General features: G+C 41.6%; 1 protein-coding gene across 1 annotated transcript; it reads right to left on the reverse strand.

Moving 5' to 3' along the window:
• Positions 1-13,531: 13,531 nt before the first annotated feature.
• PKP-ALPHA (Pyruvate kinase family protein) lies at positions 13,532-17,049 on the reverse strand. Its single transcript, XM_079001233.1, has 6 exons — positions 16,299-17,049; positions 16,135-16,225; positions 15,851-16,044; positions 15,549-15,670; positions 14,977-15,455; positions 13,532-14,003 (listed from the first exon to the last, which is right to left on the reverse strand). Exons 1-6 carry the CDS (start codon positions 16,863-16,865, stop codon positions 13,702-13,704), a joined length of 1,755 nt encoding a protein of 584 aa, XP_078857359.1. The 5' UTR covers positions 16,866-17,049; the 3' UTR covers positions 13,532-13,701.
• Between the last annotated feature and the right edge of the window lie 1,856 nt (positions 17,050-18,905).

Consider the following 18,905-nt stretch of genomic DNA (forward strand, 5'->3'; position numbering starts at 1 on the left):
GAGAGAGTCTAAGGTGGTAAAAAGGTGGGAGTGAAACCCACTCAACCCTTATATAGGGTGGAGCTTATGGCCTGGTTAGGGTTCACCTGACACCAACCACGAACGGGGTTTTTCACAACTATTATTAATCACGGCAAATTTTAAAATTATACCGCTTTAATTTTGTTTCGCTTGCCGAATATTATTTAAAATATTCCAACGGGTTTAATTCCGGTCAAAAATATTTTCGGGATAAATTTGGCTAATTTTTGACGTTATTAATTTCGACATTAATTTCGACGTTAATTTCGACGTTAAAACTAACGGAAATTTTTGGGTTGTCACATCCAGGAGGTATAAAGCTTGAACCTTGATGATTTATTAGATATATCTAGCTTGTTATAGGTTTTATGAGCTTTTTGTCCCTTGATCTTGAGTCTAGTGAGTATGAGCTACTCCGGACCTCATAAGTGGCTTTTTCTTGCATTTCTGAGCGCGTAGAGTGATAAAAATAGGAGCTTGGTCACTCACATCCTTCCACGCATGGTATTTGGGCATTGGGTGTGTTTTGGACTTTAGATTTGTTATTAAGCCATGCAAAGGCATAAAGTTGGGAACTTTATCACTCTATATGTTTATTAAGACCATATCTAAGCAATAGTTGGTTGGTATGTATGGATTAAGAGCTAAAAATGGAATTGGCCTAATAGCAAAGAACGCAGGGCATACTATGAGTACGCACTATGTACCACTATGCAAGGCGTAGATTAATTACGCATGGCGTAATCCTGCTGAAGTTGACTTTGACTTCCATTGGTTGTTGACTTTTTGACCAAGTTTGACTTTGGTTCAAACTTGAGGGTTTTGGATTGTTGATTAAGATTCTACCTAGTTTTGGTAATTAGTGGATTCGCGGGAGCAAGCAGTGTAGAAAGCGGAGTGCGTAGCAGTGTTTCTGGGTTCTTCAATTAAGATGAGTTTTCCCCACTGTACACGTGGGTCTAACGCACCAATGACGGCCCGCTAGTTTTGATTATCATTTAGTAGAGGGATACCCTAAGGACTGTATGTAGTCATGTAAGATAGACTGAGGACTCTTGATCTAGGCTTTCTTTTTTGTTTCTTGTTTGGTTGTGGCTCTAAAGTAGGTTCATCTGTTCGACATCGATCTCACCTCTGGGTACATATGGTTAGGCATTCCTTGATGAGTTGGTTATGTATCCTTGTATATAGGATATTGTTGTGTGGTAGTGATCTGCTATATATATATATATATATATATATATATATATATATATATATATATATATATATATATATATATATTCTTGTGTGTTAGGATACAACAGTAGCGGTATGTTGGTTAGAGTACAAGTAGGCTGGCTATCGTCTAATGGAGTGCCCTAGGGACTGTATGTAGTCATATAGGATAGTCTGATAACTCTTGATCTAGGCTTTCTTGCATGTTCCTTGTTTGGTTGTGGCTCTAGAGTACGATCATTTGTTCGAGTGGCTATCTCACATCTGGTTGCTTATGGTTATGTGTTCCATAAAGATTAGCTAGTAGTAGAGCAATGTGCTATGAGGGGTCTAGTAAGCGGTAGTGAGTTGTATGATTTATAATTGTCTGTATTATGTGCCTACATGATCTCTTGTTTCTTTATATGTCGATATATGGTGGTGAATGAGGTTGAGGTGGTCTTGCTATGTGTTGTAGGCCAAGAGACCAGGTGGGGGATGGTTGTAAGTTGTAGGCACGGAAGCTTGAAATGAGTGGTTGGGTTGAGGTGGCAGGCCAACATACCCGGGGCAATTGTAACACCGTGAATTTCAAAATAATTTTTCGCAATATAAAAAAAAAACATTTCTCATTTAATTTCATAAAAACATTAAGTTTCAAATTCCAATCTGTATCATACAAATCCCAAGATCACATAAATATATCAAAGTCCCCTGCGTGTGTACAGATCAAGCCGGCGCCTTCCCACGGCCATCGCTAGTACCTGAAACAACAACACTAACACTGTAAGCACGAAGCTTAATGAGTTCCCCAAAATACCACATAAAACACATATTAGCCACTCGAGGCTATAACTCTATGGGTCCGTGCACCCATCTCTGTGAACCCTCAGGTTCTAACTCTAGGAACCTTTCGGTTCCAACTCTGTAATCATGCACAGCATAAATCACATAGAAATAATGCAGTACAACATATGGCATACACATAACATACATACACTAACACATAGCTCTGATTACCTACTCAAGGTAAAGTATAGTGAGAAGACTCACCTCGCGTGTCTCGGTATCTCACGAACCCTGGAAACCCCTCGTGCTCGATCCTCCGAGCTCTAATCCTCCTATAACATCACATGACTCTAATTAACACTTTTTATCTCTAAGGTTGACTATCCCTAAGAAATCAACACGGGTCAACGGTCAACGGTCAACGGTCAACTTTGACCGGACTCAGCGAGTGCACACGGCAACTCGGCGAGTCTAGACGTTCTCACCAACTCTCTAGGATTCCCTTTCTACGCGTCGAGTACTCCCCCTGACTCGACGAGTTTCACCTGGCAGAAATCACGGGGCCACCCCGACTCAACTCGCAGAGTCTCAAGAATGACTCGGCGAGTCCCAGCTCGACTCAGTCCACTTTGACAACCCTCTCTAACTCGCCCTGACTCACTGAGTCAACCCCTGACTCGACTGGACCACTCACTGGCCGGTCCAAGGCAATCTTCAAGCTACTCGCCGAGTCTGCTCATCGGACTCGGCGAGTCCATGCCATGCAATCACTCAAACTTGTTTCTAAGGTCAGATCTACTCCAACAATTCATAGATCTGGCCCTCCTAGACTGATTCACCACGTAAAGCCCCAGACTTGGTGCATAAACAACCTCTATATGACCATATATGAAGAATTATCAACAAATCTCACTACTCAAGGTCATAACCTCCATTGTTCTCTATAAAGCTTGATGAATGAGGCTCTCTGGACCTCTATGGATCCAGATCCGAAGTCTCATCACTAGCAAGGGACTATTTGGCCATCCAATCAACTCAACAAAGTCACAAGAAACCCTAAAATCAATTATACTTCACAAAACAGGAGATGAGCCGAAATCATACCTTTAGATTGAAGGGCTAAGCTTCAAATCCACCGAATAGCAGTCTCCTTTGCCTCCTCTTGGCTAGAACCTCCCTCTTCTTTGCTAAACAACACACAAATGTCAAGAAGTGCTTCCTTTCTCTCTCAAATCGCTAAAGCACTCTAGGGTTTCTCTTTATGGACTGTTGGATGCAAATGACGGCCATAAGGCCCTTTAAATAGATCCCAAACCCGAGAAATTAGGGTTTCATTAAACAGCGTGGACTCGCCGAGTCCATATCCTGGACTCGCCGAGTCCAGACGAATCCCGCGTCCAGAATCGCGACCCTACTCGGCGAGTCTGAGCTCTAACTCGTCGAGTCCCCTCTCAAAACAACAAAAAAAACAAAACAATAAAATACCTGGAAATCCGGGCTGTTACAACTCTCCCCCACTAGAACTAGACTTCGCCCTCGAAGTCTCGCTCTGAAAATAGCTCCGGATGCTGCTCCCGCATCTCGCGCTCCGGCTCCCAGGTCATCTCTGATCCCTTCCGGTGTTGCCACTGAACCAACACCAGAGGTACCTCCTTGTTCCTCAGAACCTTGACCTTCCGATCTCTGATGGCTACTGGTCTCTCGGCATAATTCAGGCTCGCATCCACCTGAATATCCTCTAATGGAACTACTGCCGACTTATCGGCAATACATTTCCTCAATTGCGACACATGAAAAGTGTCGTGGATTTGCCCCAACTCTGCTGGCAATTCCAACCGATAGGCTACCCGGCCTACCCTCGCAATCACACGAAATGGCCCAATATACCGGGGCCCCAACTTGCCCCTCTTCCTGAATCGAATCACTCCTTTCCAAGGAGAGACCTTCAGGAGAACGAAGTCGCCGACCTGAAACTCAAGCTCGAACCGGCGTCTGTCTGAATAACTCTTCTGTCGGCTCTGGGCGGTCAATAACCTCTGTCTGACCTGCTGAATCTGCTCTGTCGTCTAAAGCACGATCTCTGTACTGCCCATCACTCTCTGCCCAACCTCTCCCCAGCAAATGGGGGTCCGACACCTCCTACCATACAGCAGCTCAAAGGGTGGCATACCAATGCTCGAATGATGGCTGTTGTTGTAGGAAAACTCTGCCAAGGGTAAATACGCATCCCAGCTACCCCCGAAATCCAACACACATGCTCGAAGCATGTCCTCAAGCGTCTGAATCGTCCGCTCACTCTGACCGTCTGTCTGGGGATGATATGCGGTACTAAAATGCAATCTAGTACCCAACTCCTCATGAAATTTCTTCCAGAATCTGGAAGTAAAGCGCACATCACGGTCTGAAACAATCGAGATCGACACCCCATGCCGAGATACCACTTCTCTCACATATAACTCTGCCAACTTCTCTGCTGAAGAACTCTCACTGATGGCAAGGAAGTGAGCGCTCTTCGTCAACCTATCCACAATCACCCAAATTGCATCAACTCCTCTGGCAGTTCTCGGCAATTTGGTGATGAAATCCATAGTGATCTGTTCCCACTTCCATTCGGGAACCTCCAATGGCTGCAACTTGCCATGCGGTCTCTGGTGCTCGGCCTTAACCCTACGGCAGGTCAAGCACCTCTCAACGAACCATGCAACGTCCCTCTTCATACAGGGCCACCAATACTCTTTCCTCAAATCCAAATACATCTTCGTAGCCCCCGGATGGATCGAAAATTTCGACCGATGAGCCTCCTCCATCAAGGAAGTGCGCGTACCACCCACAAATGGTACCCAAATCCGACCCTGAAAAGTCATAAGCCCTCGACCATCCGTAACGAACTCTGAAACCAAACCAACGACCCATTCCCTCTTCTGCATCTCCGGCTGCACAGCCTCGGCCTGTACCCCACGAATGGCATCCAATACCGGAGCTATCATGGTCAATCTCAAACATACATTTCGTAATGGAGTGCTCTCCGCCCTGCGGCTCAACGCATCGACCACCACATTGGCCTTGCCCGGGTGGTACAGGATCTCACAATCATAATCCTTGACCACATCTAACCACCTCCTCTGACGCATATTTAGATTGCGCTGATCCATCAGGTACTTCAAGCTCTTATGGTCCGTGTATATCGTACACCGAACCCCATATAAGTAGTGACGCCAAATCTTGAGGGCGAACACTACTGCCCCCAACTCTAGATCATGTGTGGGATATCTCGTCTCATGAGGCTTCAGCTGCCTCGATGCATATGCTATCACATGACCCCTCTGCATCAACACCGCACCCAGCCCCAAAATCGATGCACCACAATATACTACAAAATCCTCCATCCCTTCCGGGAGAGCTAATACCGGGGCTTCGCACAACCTTTGGCGAAGTGTCTCAAAGGAGGTCTGCTCCTCGGGACCCCATGAGAATGCGACACCCTTCCGGGTCAATCTGGTGAGCGGCACTGCGATCTTGGAGAAATCCTTGATAAATCTCCGATAATACCCTGCTAATCCAAGGAAACTCCTGATCTTAGAGGGTGACTTTGGCACCTCCCAACCCATCACCGCCTCAACCTTGGCCGGATCGACCAGAATCCCTTCCTGGTTAACGAGATGTCCTAGGAACTGGACCTCCCGTAACTAGAAATCACACTTGGAGAACTTTGCATAAAGCTTCTCCGATCTCAGTACCCCAAGGACCTCCCCCAAATGCTCCTCATGCTGCTCTCTAGATCTCGAATACACCAGAATATCATCGATAAATACAATCACCGACCGATCCAACATGACGCATACCCTGTTCATGAGATCCATGAACACTGCCGGGGCATTAGTGAGCCCAAAAGGCATCACCACAAACTCATAATGCCCATATCGCGTCCTGAATGTTGTCTTCTGAACGTCCTCATCCCGCACCCTCACCTGATGATATCCCGACCTCAAGTCGATCTTGGAAAACCAAGATGCTCCCTGCAACTGATCAAATAAATCGTCGATCCTCGGCAACGGGTAACGGTTCTTGACCGTCAGCTTGTTCAACTCCCGGTAATCAATACACATCCGGTGTGAACCATCCTTCTTCTTGACGAACAGAATAGGTGCTCCCCACGGCGAGCTGCTCGGCCGAATGAATCCCCAGCAACTCCTGAAGCTGCGAGGATAACTCTTGCATCTCTGGAGGTGCAAGACGATAAGGCACCTTAGCTATAGGCGCGGCCCCCGGAACCAAATCAATACCAAACTCCACTTGCCTCACAGGAGGTACTCCCGGCAGCTCCTCGGGAAAGACATCTGGAAACTCACGCACCACTGGTACCTCCTCAACTGAACTCGGTCTCTCGGAAGTCGCTCGCATATCCATCACATACGCCACAAAACCCTTACAGCCCTGCTGTAGACACTGCCTCGCCCTAGCGGCCGAACAAAAGGCTGATCCCGAACGGGTACCCTCGCCGTACACCGAAAGAACTCCCCCACTAGGGTCTCGTATAGTCACCAGCTGATGCTCGCAGTCGATGACTGCGCCGAATCGACTCAGCCAGTCCATGCCCACAATGACACATACATCACCCATCGCAATAGTAATCAGATCAATCGGAAACTCAATCCCAAAAATCTCTAACACACATCCCCGTAGAACCTCCGTGGCACAAATCACTCTATCATCAGCTATGGAGACTCTCAGAGGCCGACTCAATGCCTCACGACTAACATTGATATGCTGACTAAAGGCCAAAGACACAAAAGACCGACTCGCACCCGAGTCAAATAACACCAAAGCAGGTACATAGTTCACAAGAAAAGTACCTACGCATAATATAATATAAGCATAACATCTCGATATCAAAATAAATACACGAAAGGAAACATACCAGCCACAACATCGGGCGCAGCGCGGACCTCCTCCGCAGTCAGCTGGAAGGCTCTCCCTCGAGCTCTCGGCGTCTCGGCCTTCACAGGCCGACTCTCTGTAGCTCTGATGGCGGCAGGAGCAGACCCTTGAGATGCTCCGCGCAACTGCGGACACTCGTCCTTCCGGTGTCCGGTCTGGTTGCAGTGAAAACACACTGCAAACCCCTTGGGGCAGTCCTTGGCCATGTGCCCCTCCTTGCCACATTTGTAGCAAGACCCCGCTCGGCAAACTCCGTCATGACCCTTGCCGCACTTTCCGCAAGTGCGGCCCTTCTGGCTCCCTGGTCTGGGATCAGCAGGCTTGGCCCGCTTGGCGGCCGGCTGCGACTGTGCCGGTCGCCGATCCCTCCCCTGAGACTCCGCCTCCTCCCTGGCCTGAGTCTCAAGCTCAATCTCCCTCTTCCGGGCATTTGCCTGAAGCTCGGCAAATGTCCGGTACGAGGAGTTCGCAGCGAACTCCTGAATATCCCGCCTCAAGATGCTCAAGTAGCGGCTCATACGTGCCTGCTCAGTGGACACGTGCTCAGGGCAGAACATCGCCCTCTCATGGAACATCCTCGTGATCGCTGTAACAGACTCAGTACCCTGCTTGAGGGTCAGAAACTCCTGTGCTAAACGCTCCCTCTCCACCTGGGGAACGTACTCATCCAGAAACATGGTGGTGAACCTCTCCCAGGTCACCGCAGAAAGCTCAGCAGGCGTATAATGCGCCGTCACAAACTTCCACCAGTCTTTCGCTCCCAAGCGAAGTTGGTTCAGCGCGAACCGGGCCTTCAAATGCTCAGGAGACGAGCAAGTGAAGAAACACCCCTCAATATCAGATATCCACCTCATAGCTGCCACCGGATCCTGAGTACCATCAAACTCTGGTGGTTTTGTGTTGCTGAACTCACGGAACAGCAACGCATCCCCACCCTGCGGCCTCGCAGCAGCAATCGCTGCGGTAGCCGCTGCAGCAGCAGCCTCAGAAAGAGCGACATAACGCTCATCAAACGTCTCAATCAATGTGGTCTTTATAGACCCAAACATCTCCGGTATCTCTGCCCTGATGGCCGCAGCCACCTCCTCCTGAATGATCCGGCGGATCTCCTCCTCACTGGTACCACTGCTCTCGGGCATCAAACATGTCCTCACCATGATCTACCTCTGAAATACAACATACGATAAATTAGAATCCACACGAGTATGCTCACACTCGTCAACTCTTTCCTTCTTGATTCTTGGCATTCCAAAGATTCTGACTTGGGCTGCACACCGCTCCGGTGCTTCCAGTAGTACGGGCCCAATACTACTGTCCGCACCGCACCAGAATACACTCCAAGTCCTCCTCTTTGGATCCCAGGTCTCAAGTACTCTATCATGCATAGACCACTCTCTAATAGATCTCTCATAAGCCCCTCGCTGCTACCTACTCACTCTCAAGCATCTCATAGCAGCTCACCTCTCCCTAGGCTAAGGCATCACAAATCAGGCCACTCTAGTCCTAATAGCAATACCTAGCCTACTCTAGCATGCGGATACATCATATCAATATCAATATCACATAATATATAAAGGTATTTTGGGAAATCACCGTTCGGGCGCTGACTAATCGTACACACATCTCTTGCTCTGCGTTTTTCAAAAATCTTTTACTCTTTTTGAAGATACATTTCAAATCCTCAGTTTGAGTTCAAATACGCCCGAAGGTGTACTCGAATCCCTCAAACCAAGGCTCTGATACCAACTTGTAACACCGTGAATTTCAAAATAATTTTTCGCAATATAAAAAAAAACATTTCTCATTTAATTTCATAAAAACATTAAGTTTCAAATTCCAATCTGTATCATACAAATCCCAAGATCACATAAATATATCAAAGTCCCCTGCGTGTGTACAGATCAAGCCGGCGCCTTCCCACGGTCATCGCTAGTACCTGAAACAACAACACTAACACTGTAAGCACGAAGCTTAGTGAGTTCCCCAAAATACCACATAAAACACATATTAGCCACTCGAGGCTATAACTCTATGGGTCCGTGCACCCATCTCTGTGAACCCTCAGGTTCTAACTCTAGGAACCTTTCGGTTCCAACTCTGTAATCATGCACAGCATAAATCACATAGAAATAATGCAGTACAACATATGGCATACACATAACATACATACACTAACACATAGCTCTGATTACCTACTCAAGGTAAAGTATAGTGAGAAGACTCACCTCGCGTGTCTCGGTATCTCACGAACCCTGGAAACCCCTCGTGCTCGATCCTCCGAGCTCTAATCCTCCTATAACATCACATGACTCTAATTAACACTTTTTATCTCTAAGGTTGACTATCCCTAAGAAGTCAACACGGGTCAACGGTCAACAGTCAACGGTCAACGGTCAACTTTGACCGGACTCGGCGAGTGCACACGGCAACTCGGCGAGTCTAGACGTTCTCACCAACTCTCTAGGATTCCCTTTCTATACGTCGAGTACTCCCCCTGACTCGACGAGTTTCACCTGGCAGAAATCGCGGGGCCACCCCGACTCAACTCGCCGAGTCTCAAGAACGACTCGGCGAGTCCCAGCTCGACTCAGTCCACTTTGACAACCCTCTCTAACTCGCCCTGACTCACTGAGTCAACCCCTGACTCGACTGGACCACTCACTGGCCGGTCCAAGGCAATCTTCAAGCTACTCGCCGAGTTTGCTCATCGGACTCGGCGAGTCCATGCCATGCAATCACTCAAACTTGTTTCTAAGGTCAGATCTACTCCAACAATTCATAGATCTGGCCCTCCTAGACTGATTCACCACGTAAAGCCCCAGACTTGGTGCATAAACAACCTCTATATGACCATATATGAAGAATTATCAACAAATCTCACTACTCAAGGTCATAACCTCCATTTTTCTCTATAAAGCTTGATGAATGAGGCTCTCTGGACCTCTATGGATCCAGATCCGAAGTCTCATCACTAGCAAGGGACTATTTGGCCATCCAATCAACTCAACAAAGTCACAAGAAACCCTAAAATCAATTATACTTCACAAAACAGGAGATGAGCCGAAATCATACCTTTAGATTGAAGGGCTAAGCTTCAAATCCACCGAATAGCAGTCTCTTTTGCCTCCTCTTGGCTAGAACCTCCCTCTTCTTTGCTAAACAACACACAAATGTCAAGAAGTGCTTCCTTTCTCTCTCAAATCGCTAAAGCACTCTAGGGTTTCTCTCTATGGACTGTTGGATGCAAATGACGGCCATAAGGCCCTTTAAATAGATCCCAAACCCGAGAAATTAGGGTTTCATTAAACAGCGTGGACTCGCCGAGTCCATATCCTGGACTCGCCGAGTCCAGACGAATCCCGCGTCCAGAATCGCGACCCTACTCGGCGAGTCTGAGCTCCAACTCGCCGAGTCCCCTCTCAAAACAACAAAAAAAACAAAACAATAAAATACCTGGAAATCCGGGCTGTTACAGCAATCCATCCCGATGATTGCGGGCCCATTATGCATGATTGTATATTTTCTGTAGTGTGCGGTATTGTAGGGAAACTCACTAAGCTTCATGCTTACCCAGCTGTTATTATTTTTGTGTATCATCGGTTATCGTGGGAAGGCAAAGGCGTGACTGTACACATTCATCTGCAGCAATGAAGATTTCGCGTTTACTATAATACTCTAATTTTAAATAATGTACCTTGGAACTAATGGTTTTCTTAACTAGTATTCTAAAAATGAGCAGTTTTATCTTAATTAAAAATGAAAAATTTTGATGTGAAAATGGGACGTTACATTTTCTATGCATTTCTATACAGTAATTGTCTTACTGGTTGTTTAATTTTATGATTTAAAAACCTAAAGATAGGAAATAAAGTTTTCTTTTCAGTGGATTACATTAATACCATCTTGCCATTAGGAATAGTGAGTTTCCATTTTAACCTCAAGTTCTTTGGGAAATAGTAGCATACTTAATTTATTTGACTTGAAAAATCCATAAAATGCAATAAAATAGCAGCATACTTTTTTTTGGTTAAAATGCAAGAGATAACAACATACTTTAAAGAGTTATATTATTGATTAATATATCATATACTAAGTTTTTTGGATTTTGTGTTGGGTCTGATTAGATATAAGACTTTAACTAAATTTTATGGTGTTAAACTGTTAATATGCAGGGTGGAAAGTCGGGATATAGTTCGAGTCATGCAAACTAGGGATGAGATTTAAAACCAGAAAACTGGATCGGAACCAGAACTGTTAAAACCAAAATACGGAGAACCAATCCGGGTTCCGGGTCTAAAGAATGGCTTTATCCGGGTCCCGAGTAATTCGGGTTTGGATCTTTCGGGTCTGGGTACACCGGGTTTAAGAACGAAACCGATGTTAGGAATTGAAACCACTTAGGGACTGGAATCGGTTTCTGTGAAAAATTTAAAGCATGCATATCTTATTCATTTAAAGTCGGATTGACATGCGGTTTTTTTTTCACGTGTATTTTAGAGTCTGTACATGATTTTAGACTATAAATTTGTCATTTTTAGCTTTATATTCATTGACTTACAGTCCCCTAAAGTCAAGATATCAAAGCTGAAAGCTTTTAGTTTTTCAACTATTTTTGTATTCTGTGAAAATGTTAAAACATACATATCTAATTTGTGTGAAGTCGGATTGCCATGAAGTTTTTTCCAACTTGTAGTTTAGAGTCTTTACATGAGTTTTGACTATAATATTTCTTATTTTTGGTTTAATATTCAATAAGTTATAGTCCCCTAAGTTAGGTTATCAAAGTTGAAAGTTTTCAGTTTTTCAGCTCTTTTGTATTCTGTGAAAATGTTAAAACATATATATCTAATTCGTTTGAAGTCGGATTGACGTGCGGTTTCTTCCAATTTACAACTATAATTTTTTTTCATTTATTGGTTTAATATTCAATGACTTACAGTCCCCTAAATTTGGGATATCAAAGCTGAAAATTTTCAATTTTTCAGCTATTTGTTTTTGTACTTTGTATTTTATGGAAATTTTAAAACATGCATATCGAATTTTTTTAAAGTAAGATTGGCATGTGGTTTTCTCCAAAGTGTAGTTTAGAGTTTGAAATGATTTTAGACTATAATTTTGTCAATTTTGGTTTCACATTCAATGACTTATAGCCCCCCAAAATCGAGATATCAATATAGAATTTTTCAAAGTTCAACCCATTAAGTAATTACAAAAAATTCTGGTTTTTCCTAGTTTTTCGGTTCTAAACCCACTTTGCCCGGTTCCATCCTACCCACTCTGATGTTTCTGGGTTTTCCGGCTCTAGACCCACTTTACCCGGTACCGTACCCAGAACCGGTTCCTATATACTGGTCCAGATTTCGATCCTACAAAATCCCGTTAACCAGTTTCGGGTCCGTCCAGTCTGGGTTTGGACCCACTTAGATCCCTAATTGACACGATATAAAAGAGGGAACGACATCAGAAAGGAAACCTCAAGTAGTTGGAGACAGAAAAAAAAAGTTGCATATCCGGAAGTAAACCCAAACACCAAATACATGTGGACCCAAACCAGTGCAACACATGGCAAAACCCCAAGAGTTATAAGCTATGAGTCATTGTCATCTGGAATCGAGAGAGTAAAACTGTAAAACTCCAATCCAAGTACGAAAAATGTCAAACCCCCTAAATTCATGTGGCCAAACGCTAAAGTGTGTAAGCCTAACTGTTACTAAGCGTCATATGTTTTATTATAATAGAGTAATATAATAGAGTGGTATAGAGTAGATGATGGGTACATATTGTAGTATTGTACTAATTATAAAGCCGAAAAGGTTAACCCAAAGAAGATAGTATCTAAACCAATTGGCTCAATTTGGGCTCATAGCATGTATAACTTTATTCTTTACAGAACATTTAGCCCATTCTATTTATCTTAAAAAAATCTTGATCTAAAATAACTTCGATCTAAAGAAACAAGTTAATATTTAGTATTCACATGGTTTTATTCGAACAGTTCCTTGAATTGTACAAAGACCAAGAGTCCAAGACCTCACTTTTAATCTAAATGCGTAACAGTAACCATAAATCAAGAATAAATAAATTATTTTAGAACATGAAACATTTTATTCAAGCTAAAGAAATACATTACCTGCAATAAGAAATTGATCAAGTAAATTACCCGTTTGGCCGTTTATGCAGTTTGTCTTTTTTACTTATTTATTTATTTAGTTATTTACTTGTTACTATATGTATATATGCATTACTTATTTACCTTCTACACAAAAAAAAAAAAAAACAAAAAAAAAAAAACAAAAATCTTCAAAATACAAAGTACTACATGGGACACAAGTGGACTATTTATTTATTTAGTTATTTACTTGTTACTATATGCATTACTTATTTACCTACTACACAAAAAATATTTCTTCAAAACACAAAGTACTACATGGGACATAAGTGGACTATTTAGAGCTATGACATTCACTTCTTTTGCACATACAACATATCAATTATCAAAATTAAAGCCTCTATATGAGATAAAAATTACAATTTTTTTATCACATTAACATACAACAACCATTTACTACATTAGAAAGACATCCCCTCAATCTAACAAACAACCTTCTCATTAAAACGAAAACAAATCCAACAAATTACAAAGTCCATAAGTTCAACATAACAAAAAGCAAATACAAACTTCTAACAAATCACAATCTTTAAGACTTTTCGGCATCAAGATAGATCACAAAAACCCTAGTCAACACAAGTTTTTCCTTATGGCACATTCATAACTTGAATCGATTGCAACATGTCTGAAACCGCAATAACAAGATCACCGGATTTGATCATGCCTCGAGCTTTGAGTAGAGAAAAAGTTTTGTTGAGATTGCTTTCCATGTCATCCGAGAAACCGAGGCGAAATGGTATTAAACCCCATTGTAGATTTAAACGTCTTCTGACCGAAGTATCGGTTGTGAATGCGAAAATCGGGCAGTCCGGGCGGGATCTCGAAAGGAGAGATGCCATGTGCCCGTCTTTTGTGTACACAAATAGCGCGTCCACTTCGAGATTATTAGCTGTAAAATCATCAAATGATACAAATTACTCTATTTGTATGATTAGTAATAACATGGATAAATATTTAAGAAAATAACAACACATTTGGGGAAATGAAAAAAAAACATTAAATCAAAGTTATTGTCTTAATACATTAAGCCATGTTTTTTCGCTTAACCCATTAAGTCATTATGTTCAGATAAATTCAAAAGGAAACACCATGTATAGTCATGCAGATTAAGTGCTTAATCCATTAAGTCAAAGAAACAAACTCTTAATCTCGTAAGTTATACTTGAGTTTTCTTTTACTTCATACAAAAAGAACAACTTAATACAGAAAATCATTTTTTTCATTAACTCCCAACTTTTTTACAAATTTCCCCTCGTTTACTTTTTCCTTCAATTTCCCCAAGTATCCCATCATTTTCTCAAATATCTTTTAATCATCATTTATCCAAACAACACTTAATTAACCAAAAACAAAGAAACATCATAGCAATTATCATACTAAAAAGGACAATATACATAAAAACCACTATATTTTCTCCCCTTTATAGAGAAATCTCCGATAAAATCCTAAAATTTTGGGAATTTTATCCCAACTTTTAATTTTTGAACAGAAAAGTCTCGATTATTTTATGTTTTGCCCAAATTCACAAAACAATCCTTATTTTTTTTTCAACAGAAAACGACAGATTATCATATAAAATTAGATAATCATGACTTTTTCAAAAAATAAATGTTGGGATTAAACCGTAAACTGACCCAAAATATTGGGACTTTATCGAAAATTTCCCCCTTTATATGTTAAAACTAACATGACTTCTCATCTACACACATGACATCATCATATTGCACTCTATGAAATAACATCATTATCATTAACACATGTAGAGAAACAAGAAGCCATTTCAAAAACTCATATACTATTTTTATGATGTAGATATAAATTTAATTATAATAAAACTTGTTTCAAGATCAAAGAATTCTCACCCATTTTTGCAGCCGAATTACAAATCTCTTCCGAAATACTATCCGAAAAAGAAGAAGCAATATCAGGCAACTCCATAACTTCATGTCGTTTCTCTTCCCTCCACCATTTTTCAATCCTCAAACTCACACTTCTCAAAACAGTCAAAGCCTTATCAGGAAACTGACCCATTGCTGACTCACCAGACAACATGAGTGCATCAGCACGTTGTCTCACAGCTTCTGACACGTCAGCAACTTCAGCTCTTGTAGGTGTTGGATACTCAATCATGGATTCAAGTAGCTGTGAAGCTACAATTACTGGTTTGTTTAATTTTCTGCATGTTTCAACTATTTTTTGTTGGGCTAATGGGACTTGTTCTAATGGGATTTGAGCACCAAGATCACCACGTGCTACCATGGCTCCATCTGAAGCTTGAATGATTTCTTTTAGGTTTTTTAGTGAGTCGATGCTTTCAATCTTTGCAAGTACTGCTATGTCCCTGTAAAGAATTTGTCAAATGGGTTAAAAGTGTAAATTGTGGGACCCAATTAAGAACATAAAGAAAAAAAAAATTGAATGATTTCTTTCTTACCCATCACGTGATCGAGCTTTGATGTAACTCTTAAGATGATTAATCACTTCTGCTGATTTGACAAATGATACTGCGATAAAATCAACACCTTCTGCAATCCCAAAATCTATATCCAACCAATCCTAAACCCACAATTACAAAACATTCAAACAATAATTTGTTAGTTACAATTTGCACAAAAGTGTTCAATTTTTGTCAAATACGATGTCTTTGTAGCATTTGAAGAAATAGGAAGATCAGTATCAAAACAAATGTCAAGGGTAAAAGTAACATTATATAATTCCAAGAAATAAAGCACAAACCTTTGAGGAAATTGTTGGAAGCATGGCATTACGTTCACGAACTAAGCTTCCATCACGCCAAAATGTCAAGTTTGCCCTTGGTAACAGAAGTCCTGGATCAGTACACAAACACTTGACATCTGGACCGATTTTTTCAATCACCTCAAACCTCACCATTCCACCATCAACAAGAAGTTCATCTCCCACTTTCACATCTGTCATCATGTGGAAAATCAATTGCAATTAAAAAGATATTAACTTGTCTTACAGACATTAAGATTGGAATATATGATCTTTCATAATACCTTCTGCAAATCCATCATAGTTCACAGTGATGGATCGCTCAGGGCGAAGGGAATCGTATGCTCGGACACTGAATGTCCATACTTCTCCATCCTGCATAAGTCATAACCAAATTGATTGTTGTTTGAAGTGATTTTTATTATGCGAGAAAAGAGTAATTGAATACCTCAGCTTTTGCCGATGAAGCACCACCGAGATCCCCCATATGAATCTCACTTCCTTCAGTATCCATCATGATAGCAACAGCGTACCCTTTCTCCTCATTCAACCTCCTCACTCGTTCGATCACAGTCTTGTGCCACTCACGCGTCCCATGGCACATATTAATCCTCGCCACGTTCATCCCTCCGACGGCCAACGCCTCCAGCTGCTCAAACCCGCAGGTGGCGGGTCCGATCGTGCACACAAGTTTCGTTCTTCGAGTACTCCTGAATCCATTCTCCTTCAACTCCGCCTCCGTCACTGAATCCACTTCAATCGAACTCGAATCAGGTGGTGCAATAGTGATTGGTTTAGTCCCATTATCACTAACGAAATCCGCCGTCACAGCGGATAAACCCCCTTGTCCGTTGTCGGCGGAGGCGGATACCAAAACGACCGGTTTGCGGGGGGATTTGGTGAATGACAAGTAGCGATTGGGGGTTTGGAGCATGGGTTTTGAGTAGGAATTGGTGGAGATTGTAAAGTCCGGTGAACGGGAAGATGATACGAAGAAATTCAAAGATTGTGCCATTGTAGCTGAGCAAATTTCCAAATTGGGAAGTCCGTTAATGGTGTGAATTTTGGAAAGTAGATAGCAGAGTAGATATAGGATGAAGAGACAAGGAGGTTTGGCGGAGACAACGAGGTGGAGTTGGGAGCTTGGGTATTGTCGTTCGAGAAGGAAGGCGTTGTTGAGTAAATGGGTGAGATGTTGGTTGTATACTCGTATACATATAACCAATCAATTTTTATTTTTTTATTTACATAACTGTATAAATTTCCTGCTGCAAAAATGGTCTTAAAAGTTTCAGCTTTTCACAAAATCAAAGGTTTTTTTTGAGTTTTTAGTCCAAAAAAACCTGAAAATACGATTATATATTTTTAATTTTTTTTATTTTTTATAATTATTTTAATACTGTTTTAATTTAAAAATAAAAAAAAATATATTCTCTCTCTCTCTCTCTCTCTCTCTCTCTCTCTCTCTCTCTCTCTCTCTCTCTCTCTCTCTCTCTCTCTCTCTCTCTCTCTCTCTCTCTCTCTGCCTGTGTGTGTGTGTGTGTGTGCGACACACCAATCTACAACTTTGAAATAGCATTTCATCATTAAAACTGCAAAACCCCACCCACATAATTGCTGGTATGTTCACATAATTCATCTTTAGATCATTTGTAAAATCACTTAGAACTTGGATGAATCAAATTTCTTTTGGGAATAAGTGTATTTAACTGAGTACACTACAACAACTTTTGCAATCAACAAGACAGTGATGTAGAAGAGGAAACAAACTATGACTGAGATCGTCGTTTTTGAGAAATTGTGGCAAGATTGATTTATGGAGGGGTTCAACTAATCATCTTCTCTGCATCTGAAGATCTGGGTTTTCAATTTTTTTCTCGATTTGTTGTGATTGTGTTCGGTCTAAACCATATTCCATTTGGGGGTTCCATAATTTCACTGCAATAAGATGGTTTGCATAGAAATTGAGGTTTGGATTGACTGAAGTGTATCGAGATTTTGAAGGATACATCATTGAAAAGAGGGTTTAATAGTGATTCCACTATTGCTCCATGTTTTCATCCTTCTATTTGCGATCCCACCACTGCTACATGTCGGAGCATCCACCACCGATACATGTCTAGAGCTATTGCCGGAGTTGGAGAACTCGTCAGTGGGTCTTGAATCCAGAGATGAAACCCTATTAATAGTCGGAGAAGCACAACTCAGTGGCATGAAGAACGGAGAAGGGGAATTCGTCGATGGGTCTTTAATCGTCGGAGCTAGAGAAATCATATATAAGGTTTAGCAAAACTGGATTTTTTTCACTATGTGTGTGCGTGTGTTTAATTTTCTTTGTGTGTGTAGAGTTTTGTGAGTGTGTGTTTTTAAGGAGATGATTTTTGAAGGTACAGAGAGAATGCAAAGTTCTCTTATGAAAACACACACACACAGGGGGGGAGGGAGAAAGAGACGTAAGAGAGATAGAGTTTTACCCATTTTCTTATTATTATTATTATTGAAATGTTAATAAAATGTAAAAAAATGTAAAAATGTAAAAGTAAATAAATAAAGGTATAACCGTCTTTTCAAGGTTTTTTGGACTAAAAACCCAGAAAAACCTTGATTTTGGACCTTCTGTGCAAGCTGGAAACTTTTTGGACCCCATTCAAAGATTTTTACAAACCACAAGGACCAAATTTGCAGTTTTGTCTTTTTTTATTTGTTGAAGAGATATGTGATACACTGTATCTACTTACATACATGTTAAAGAATTATTCATTACATCTTCTCTTGTTTACTAAAGAAATCATTTTCAAACTTTTTTTAACAAGAGCTTTAGCAGTTCAAATGATTTTTAGTTTAGCCATTAATGATAAGAGTATTATGCCTACTTTCTGGTTTTGGGCTTATCACTTAAGTTTTGATTTTGTAACCTTACTAGATTATGACCCGCGTTAAACGCGGGGAACATAAATTAAATACATATTACATTAATAGGTCGCATTGTTTTAGGTGAAATTTTAATAAAAAATGTGAGTTATATTCATTTTTACAGTTTTTGGACCAAACTTAT

The sequence above is a fragment of the Lactuca serriola genome, chromosome 5, assembly GCF_051521515.1.
Source record: "Lactuca serriola cultivar US96UC23 chromosome 5, Lser_US96UC23_V15, whole genome shotgun sequence".
NCBI lineage: Eukaryota > Viridiplantae > Streptophyta > Magnoliopsida > Asterales > Asteraceae > Lactuca > Lactuca serriola.